At 45.3% G+C, this 8,895-nt stretch overlaps 1 protein-coding gene across 1 annotated transcript; it reads left to right on the forward strand.

Annotated features, from left to right (window-relative positions):
• Positions 1-767: 767 nt before the first annotated feature.
• On the forward strand, positions 768-5,468 carry LOC147901628 (uncharacterized). The gene is made up of 2 exons (XM_087375188.1): positions 768-2,803; positions 2,923-5,468. Exons 1-2 carry the CDS (start codon positions 928-930, stop codon positions 5,466-5,468), a joined length of 4,422 nt encoding a protein of 1,473 aa, XP_087231314.1. The 5' UTR covers positions 768-927.
• The last annotated feature ends 3,427 nt before the right edge of the window (positions 5,469-8,895 follow it).

Raw genomic sequence — 8,895 nt, forward strand, 5'->3', positions numbered from 1 at the left:
GAGATAAATCCGCAAATTCGCTGGGAAAACAAGGTGAATGATAAAAAATAATTCATAAGGCTTGCCGAAATCTAAAATACCAAAAAAGAAGACGAATTGGATTTGCTGCTCGGAAAAGAGGGTGGAGAGATGATGAATTGAAAGCGAGCGAGAGAGAGAGAGAGAGAGAGAGAGAGAGAGAGAGAGAGAGAGAGGCTAAAAATATGGAGGATTTGTAGAAAAGAAAATAGTAAGTGGATCATAAAATAGCTCATTATTTTCAAAAAATAGAAAAATGACGATTTTTCTCTTCTTGGGAATAGTCTTACGAAAACCTACCTAAGGGGAGACCTTGAAAAGAAGATGAGAAATCCGAAAGGGGTAGGGAAGGTGCATCTGGAGGCATACAGGCGACCGGCGGTAGTCGGGAGCCTGCTATGCCGACCGATGCACCTTCCCTTCCGTCAAGGTTGGCTCTGAGCAAGTGGACATTCTGCAGGTCAAAAAAAGCATCGGGTGGACATTCTACAGGTAAAAACTGCATCGGGTGGATATACTGCCGGTAGACACTTGGAGCAGCGACCTTGACGGTGTGTGATGTGCCTACGTCGACGATAAATGGGAACCCTAGAGTTGGAGAGATAAGAAAGGATAAGCAAAATGTGGCGAGGCAAAGGAGGAAAAGGGGGGGGGGGGGGGAGATATTTTGCGAAGGGGAAGGGGGGAGTGATGACGTGGAAGACTAATATCTTCTTTTGTGATGAGCACTATAATGGGCAAGGGTTTAAGGCCTCAAGGGTTTTGTGAACTTCGTCCATTCCAAAGTCACCCTGCTCAACCTCAAAGCTCGGCTATGGCGTCTGCCTGCTCTCCAAGCTCGGCTATGGCTTCCTCCTCCTCCTCCTCCTCCTCCTCCTCCCTTCTCCTCTGATCCCCTCTCTCCCCACTATGTCCCCCCCTTCCGCCGCTCTTCCTCCCTCTCCTGCCTCCAGTAGTTTCCCCCCTCCCTGCCCTCAGAGAGTCTACACTCGCCGCTCCCGTAGCCTAGGCATGCCCTCTGACGAGCTTCTTCCCCCCCCAGACGTCGAGCTTCAGCCCTTTTGCTTGACTGCTCCTCCCCCCCCCCCGACTAGCTCGGATCCCCCCCTGCCCGCTTCCGCCCCTCCGCCCCCGAATGAGCCAGGCTTCAACCCAGTCTTGCGTTGGAAAAGCTACAGCGGGAACCTCAGAGACGGTTCTGGGGTCCCTTCCCTTAAACCAAGCGGCAAGAGTGGGGTTGACTCCAAAGGTAAGCTCGTGATCAATCTAAGTGGAAGCCCTCGCTCTTTGCTCAAGATATCGCCGGTGGCGTTGAAGATGAAGGCAAACTCACTTGACGAGAAGAGTCAGACCAAGTATCCAATCAGTCCTTCGGGAGCCGCGCAAGTGATGGCGGAGTCGAGTGACAGAGCTCCCGAGAGCATTACGAATGCTAGCACAGGGTCTGATTGTTCGCTGCCGCCAGGATTTGAACCAGTCAATCAGTCCACTGATCAGCACTCCACTGGGGATACCGCCATCAGTGAGCTAGCCAAGAAAGTTAGGCTACGAGTTAAGCGAGTAAGGCTTCCTGTGAAGCCTAATGTGTTCCAGAAAAAAGATGAGGAATTGGAAGGGATGCAGTCCGAAAAAGAGAGAGGCCGTGTCGAGGGATTCTGTGTGGAAGGATCAGTAGATGTCGATGCGCCTAATGCTGAAAAGATTGAGGCTGCAGAGAAAATTTCCCTGCTTGAACCACCTGCAAGTACGAAAGTGGCGGAATTGGCGGATGTTAAAGAAGAGAATGAGTCCTATGCAAAACTCGAAGCACACGAACTGCCAGGTACCTCGAATTGCGACGGAACAGGTAGATCCGAAGATGTAGGTACTTCTGCCAATAAAAAAGAAGCAGAGTCTGTTTTCAATGGAAGCTCTCGAGGTATGACTGCTACTCCTCTCTCTAGTCATATAGAAGTACAGTCTTGTTTCAATGGAAGCTCTCAAATTCCGACGATTGCCCCCTCTTTTGACGAAGCGGATCCTCCACACTCTTCCCTCGACTTGCCTCCTAGAGCAATGGATGCTGGAAACGAAGTTTCTGCCATGTCAAATCATGGCGATCTGCAGGAAGCTTGCGGTCCCCAAGCGGTTGTTCTCGATTCACAGAATATGGATTGTCATCCGGTTCACGTCGAGAAAGCTGATCAGTGCGACATCTCATGTAGAAGTGGGGGTGTTGCTCCAGTCAGTATCTCAGCGGACCTCGTGGATGGACGTGATTCAGAGAATGCATACTCAAGGGTCCAGACGATTTCTGTAGAAGAAGCATCGATTCAAAATAAAGTCAAGGACCTCAAAGCTCTTTCTACTCGTGCAAAGCACTCTGTTAGAGAACCTGGGATCACCTGTTCGGGAAGTACGGTGCCTCTTGCTCCCAGAGAAATTTCCAGTGCCACCGTCCATGATGGGACTGCTTCGGAGGCTCTGACATTGGACATCAAAGAGCGTAACGTTCTGGAAACTCTTCTTCCGGAAGAGCCACCTGGTTACAGCTCAGCTGAAGTTTCCCAGTCAAGCCAGAGTTGTGAGTCTGATAGAGCCGATGCTGAGTCCAGTCAAAACGAAGACTCTGATGCAGAGTTCAGCCAAAGTGAAGGGTCTGAAAGCGGAGAGACAGTCTCTAGCCACAGTCAAGATTTCGAAAGAGCAGAAACAGGAAATGTATCCAAACGCTTCTCTCCTGGCACTCCTGGCAGAGCAACGTACTTTACTGAGCAAGTTCCGTCTGTGTTATGTGATGCAGAAGGTATGCCCAGGAGTTCTCATGTTCAACAATTTGATGCATGACTTCATAGTTCTGATGCTTTCCTCTTTGCACATTTTTTTTTGATGTTTTCCTGACGCTATTAACTGTGTAACCACCAGGCAACGTCTGGCATGTTGGTAAGAGGGCCGAAAAGGCACGGTGTAACGAAGAAGGTCAGACGCATTCTCCATCAAATATAGTGGCTGGGGAAAAGCTTCCATCTGCTCCTGATTCTTACTGTGATCACAGTGAGAATCATGAACCCCATCACAGTCCTGAACCTGAGAGTGTTCCTGAACCCCCAGCTCATGAGAGTGTTCCTTCTGTCCAATCAATCCCATTGATCTGGAAATGGCCCACTGATTCTGATCTTTCTTATGAAACTACTCGGTCTGTAGTTGCAAAAGAAAAGTCGGTTTTTGTAGGCTGCATTCCAGATGGAATTGAAAACATTGGGGTAATCCTGGAGAGCCTGATGGAGAGCTTTCTTGAAAGATTTGATTTTGCCCCAGCAATACTAGGTGCGATACAGGTAGTCAAAGTGCTCAAAGATTTTGCTTTTGTGGAATTATCAACAGAGAAAGTTGCACAAATTGTCTTGGGGGCTAATCAGCTCGATGTATTTGAATGGGGAGTGAATGGATACCACTTCAACATTGAAGGATGTAAAGGGACTCACACTTCTGTGAGGCCACTCATTGAATATATGCCATTGAAGGCAGCTAGAGTGATATTTGTTGGCAATATACCGAAGTCCCGCTGGCAGAAGGAATATCTTGAAGTCTTTTTTTCCAAGATTTTGCAGGGTTCTGATGGATCTACGGATCTGAAGTTTGTGATTTCGGTCTATCTCCTTCCAGAGTCTTGTGATGCCTACTTGGAGCTGGCTTCTGAACTGATAGCTGATGCTCTTGTGTTCAAGTGCTCCAAGAATCCACAGCTACTAAAAGAAATTGGGGAAGATGTATTTATCTGCCGTGATGCCAGTTCAGTACCTCTCATGTCTAGGCATTCAAGCGTCATTTGCCCACAACGGTCCCTCTTTGTTGGTATCTTTCCTGGAGGGGATGACTTCAAGATTGACTGTGTGAGGAAGGTCTTTGAGGACATTTTACTCTTAATTTCAAGGAAGAGCAACCAAGGTGGGTACCTTGAGTATATATCTGTTCAACCTGGTACAGATTATGCTTTCTTCCAGCTCAATTCTGAGGCTACTGCAGATGCGGTGATGGATGAATACATTGAGAATACTCAGCTCTTCCTGCCTAAAGAGAGTCCTGTATCCTACATCATCCTGCGCCCCCCAGAATATGTTAGACCAGGGGCCAGGTATCGTTCAGGCAACAATTGGCGAGGACAGTCTGGGCATCCAGACTCAGGGCACAATCACCGACAGATGAACGGGATTCCTTTAAAACAGGCGTGGAGGTCTGAAACAGATAGAGAAAGACAATCACACACGACTCAACGGATGTCAAGATCAAGAAGTACCTGTTCGGATCTGCCCTCGAACATCACCCCGATTCCTCGGAGGTTTGGAGATGAGCCTGGAAAGAAACCAGATTGTGTCATGTCAATTGGTGTTTTCCCTTTGCCCCTTGCGTCTTGGAATGGACTCTCTGCAGCTGGAGTCTGTTCGGCTGATCCAGAGTGTATGATAATTGTGGAGGGACTTCCGAAAGGGCTGAGCCACAAACTGCTTCGAGGAGCTTTGAATGAGCTATTTGAGAGGACACTTTGTCATACTGGCCTTCTGGAGGTTGGAAGTTTAGTGGTGAGATATCTCACCACTATGTTTCCGACTTCCAGAAGGCCGGATGAGCATCTTAGTATTGTGGCGTGCTTGCCAAATACTAAGGTTGCTCATGCCTTGCTATCAATGAGAAAGGTTTTCCTGGTAGCTGGAAATGAGGTGAGGTTGTTTCCAAAAGATCGAAGAAAAGCTTTTCATTGGAGAGTAAACTCTGTAGATGTTCTGGGTGGCCTTGGTGAGCTTTCCTGCTCAACAGATGAGGAGGGCTCATTCAGAAGCTTTGATTGGAATGGCCCCGGCTTCCTCCGGGAGAGGAAACGAGGGCATTTTGATCCTGAAACCCAGCATCTATCAAGCCATGATTCTGTGGGAAGGCTCCCTGCCATGAGGAGAAAGAATTTTTACACAGATGGATGGCACCAAAATGAAGATTTGAGGAGTGTTTCACCCATATCAAAGCAAGAGTTTAGAGGGCACTTCAAAGATAGGAATGTTGGAATCGAGCATCAGAGAAGTTGGAATGACTCACACAGGCATGATGGTAGGTTTCCAATATCACCTACGGAAGAATCACTTTGGCAGGGTGGCAATCCAAAGGGAAAGTTCTCTCCTGTTTTCGATGGTGCAGGGTTTTCAAAGTTTGAGAAGAAAAGCATCATGCAAGTGAAAGAAGCTAGAATGAAGATACAAAAGAAGCTTGTGAAAGATGCTGGCAAAAGAAAAATGCGGAATGCAGGCTTGCCTTTTGTAATGGAAGGAGGGAAGCAGGTTGGAAAGGGGAATGGGACGCGAGTATCTAACAGGAAGAGAATGCGAATGGAAGTTGGGTTAGATGGTCCGGTGCACATGGTACAAGACAGGTTCCGAAAACAGGCCAGGTATGAAGGGGCTGCACGGCCAAATTTTTTCTGACTGCTGTATTGTGCTAGAGGTATCAATATAATGCCCTTGTTTTATGGGGGTGAGAGAAAATTGGGCACCAAGCTCTCGCGCTGGAACTTTTTTTTTTTTTTTGGGCGTGAAGAATTTTTGATATTAAAAGAGAATGAACAGAGAATGAAGAATTACAGCAATCCTTGCTAGAACTAAAGTTCTCGTTTCAGAGTGCAATCGGCGAGTTTAAGCTCCTCATTCTTACAGGTAATAAACCCTAGTATCACTAGGATATAATGCCCTTGTTTTATGGGTGTGATAGAAAATTGGGCACCAAGCTCTCGCGCTGGAACTTTTTTTTTTTGGGGGGCGTGAAGAATTTTTGATATTAACAGAATGAAGAATTACAGCAATCCTTGCTAGGACTAAAGTTCTCGTTTCAGAGTGCAATCGGCGAGTTTAAGCTCCTCATTCTTACAGGTAATAAACCCTAGTATCACTAGGATTCCCGTCTGCAGTTCTTGAATCAGATTAGCATAGTGATCAGCTCGTATGGGTGTTGGGTTTGTTACGTTGTCGTTTATTACGAAGCCGGGCTGCCTCCAGCTCAACCGAATCCTTATCTGAGCACGATGTAGCCATCTTTGAATGCTGTTCCAAATCAAATTTAACCATCGCGCAGCTCCAGAATGAGATTCTCTAAGTGTATACTGCAGAATGAAGGGATGTGCTTCTATTTGGTAGAGAATGTGTATTTAAGCAGGCCTACAGCGCATGTAATTAAGACGGTGGGACGGGGTGGTGTTTCATACTTGCGTTAACATGTGAGCCCAAACAGAACAACAGTTGTATGGAGCAAATTTTTGTCATCGTTCACGTACTTGCCTCTGCTAGAAATTTGTAAGGGTCAGCTCCGTAAGGACTATCTTGGGCGAGGACTTTCCTCCTACTTGAAAAGCCTTTAGAGGATAACCCAAGGTGAAGTTGTTCTCTAAATGAATTAAGACGCTAATTGTGGCCTGGTTAAATTTATTGTTGATTGGTTAGTCATTGGGAGGGAAGATTCCCATTTCGTCAACTATTGGAGTTGGCAGAGACTTGATCTGAGCTGTCCAATTTGATCTCTTCCGTAATGGGAAAATTGTATCAAGACTTTGTTGGGCGGGATTTTCAAATGATTGCCAACTGGCAGCTCATTGCAAGCAAGCTAGACTGTAGTAATTCCACCTCCATGCATCACTGTTGGATCAAAACAATATCTAACGGCTCGCAAATCATGCCCTTTAGTAGTAGTTAGATCTTCTCTATGCACATCCACAATTGCCATGTCACCATGCTCGTGCACCACTTTACACGTGCACGGCACGAGCAATCGAATGCCATGCCACACTTACCTCAATGCAAATTATATTGTGCCTCGTGTACGACGGAACTTGTCTCTCGCCATCCATTAATGGTTGTGAATCTTGTCTAGTTGCCAATCTTAGTTGAAAATCGGGGCAATTGGCTTTTAGCCTACGGGTGGTCGATCATCGGGTGGCCTCAGTTTCCTCTCGGGAATGGACTCTTGGAGTCGGTTCACTACTCCTTATAGGCCAACATTTGGAAGTTGCTATTAAATCTAGATTGACAGGTGACTTTTATGTGTAGGGGTAAGGGTCGGGAAAGTTAGACCTTGGCCCTTTCTCCCACTTAGAAAATGACACTTGGAAGGTTTTCATTGGTATGTGTGGAAATGGGAGCTGATTTTGTCTTAGTCATAAAGAGGTTAAATTCCCTCTATGGAGGGTGCGCAATCGGACGGTGGAGATTCATCCTCCACCGATTGCGGACCTTAACGTAAAGCGATCTCGAAGAGTGGGAATTGATCGATGCATGGCTTTCTAGTGTGAATAAGCAAGAGTCAAAGCCATGACCCATGAGCATCCAAGTGGTTTGTCTTGAATGCCACGACGACCTTTCCAAAAGGTGGTGTGTAGGACTGACGACCTAGTTAGTCACATATGAAAGATGGGCCCGACATCGATAGTTGAAGAAGGCCACCCACTTTGTCGCTAACTCCAATTGCTACATGATTGGCTCATTCTAACCAAATACAGTAATGCTTTGATGATCAACAAAAAAGGCAAACTTGTTGGCTAACAAGTAATGCATAAACTTCTTAATTGCATAGACCATGGCTAGGTGTTCCCTCTCTATTGTCGTGTAATTAACCTCGGCATCGTTTAATTGTCGGTTGAACTATCATTTCAATAGATGACCAATTCTCTTAGTAAGGTGGTGTACATATATAGCTTCTTGGTATAAAATACACCCTTACTTATAAAATGAAACTAATAAACAATCTTTATAAACATTTTTAAATAAGAGTATAGTTATCAAGATAAACAAAAAATAATGTACTTTGTGTGCACATTGATGAGAGACCAAAAGTAAATTTCTTTATTCAAAGTCCAAAGCCTATCATCTTCTTGAGTACCAAGAATCTTAATACTAGGCCCTTGACTATTAGGTTCTCATAGGCCACTCTAGAGTTTGCAAGGTTACAGCAGGCACAGACTCATCAGTGCCTCTTGCTAATTCTTACCAAGTTCTAGCTTATCATTACCTTTTATTAAAGGTAAGTCTTCCTTGCTTGTTCCGCATCCCTGTCCTTCAACTAAGACTTTGGGTGGCTTAATGGGTTCAATTTCAAGGGGCCTATTTCCACTTATATAGCCTTGCCTTTTCCTACGATGTGGACTACTTCTTGCTCTTAGCCTTCTTGTATGATGAGTGGAACCTCGTTGACTCTTTGAGATATTGGATCCCCCCATATCTTCGTGTGCAATTATTTTTGATGTGCCTCGTAGGATGTAGAGCTACCATCCTCATCATCACCTGAGCTAGAGTTATCACTCTCCAAGTCACTACCATCCTTTCCCCCTTTCTTTTCTTCGACCTTTTGTTCTTTGAAGAAGGTAGTGTAATTGTAATATGTGTCAAAAAACTAGATTTGATGGGTGGTATCAATGACATTTACATTTATACCATTGCATATCAACTTTTCTATAGCGAAACCCAGTATGTACAATGCTACCATCCAAACTATGGCAAATTTCCTTTTCGTCCCTCATCAAGGGAGATCCTGCAAGCTTCACAAAAGTGTTGCCTACTATCAATGGGCTCAAATCTGCATCAGTCAAAGAGCCTATTTTTGCTAGCATACGATGTCAGTCCTATATCTACCCTGGTACAAACCCTTTGCACGAACAAAGTCACTCTCTTTGAAGTCTTCAAAGGCTTTGAGAAAATCTTTGTGCTTTTAAAATGTGACCTCACTCAATGTCGGATCATCTCCTAGAAGTCTCTTGAACGTCATAGGAGGGAGAGTGATATTATTTGAAAGTGGTGTTTTACATTTCCTTGTATCTTCATACAATTTTTGTGCAAAACATTTATCCAACTTTCGTTGATTTATGAACAA

Source organism: Dipteris shenzhenensis, chromosome 5 (genome assembly GCF_047967505.1).
Source record: "Dipteris shenzhenensis isolate YYH24624 ecotype China chromosome 5, Dip_SZ_1.0, whole genome shotgun sequence".
NCBI lineage: Eukaryota > Viridiplantae > Streptophyta > Polypodiopsida > Gleicheniales > Dipteridaceae > Dipteris > Dipteris shenzhenensis.

Bases quoted from the DNA above. Each gene is read 5' to 3' on its own strand.
- LOC147901628 (XM_087375188.1), top strand. From the start codon at position 928: ATGTCCCCCCCTTCCGCCGCTCTTCCTCCCTCTCCTGCCTCCAGTAGT. The intron at 2,804-2,922 runs GTATGCCCAGGA...TGTAACCACCAG, and splicing joins TGTGTTATGTGATGCAGAAG to GCAACGTCTGGCATGTTGGT.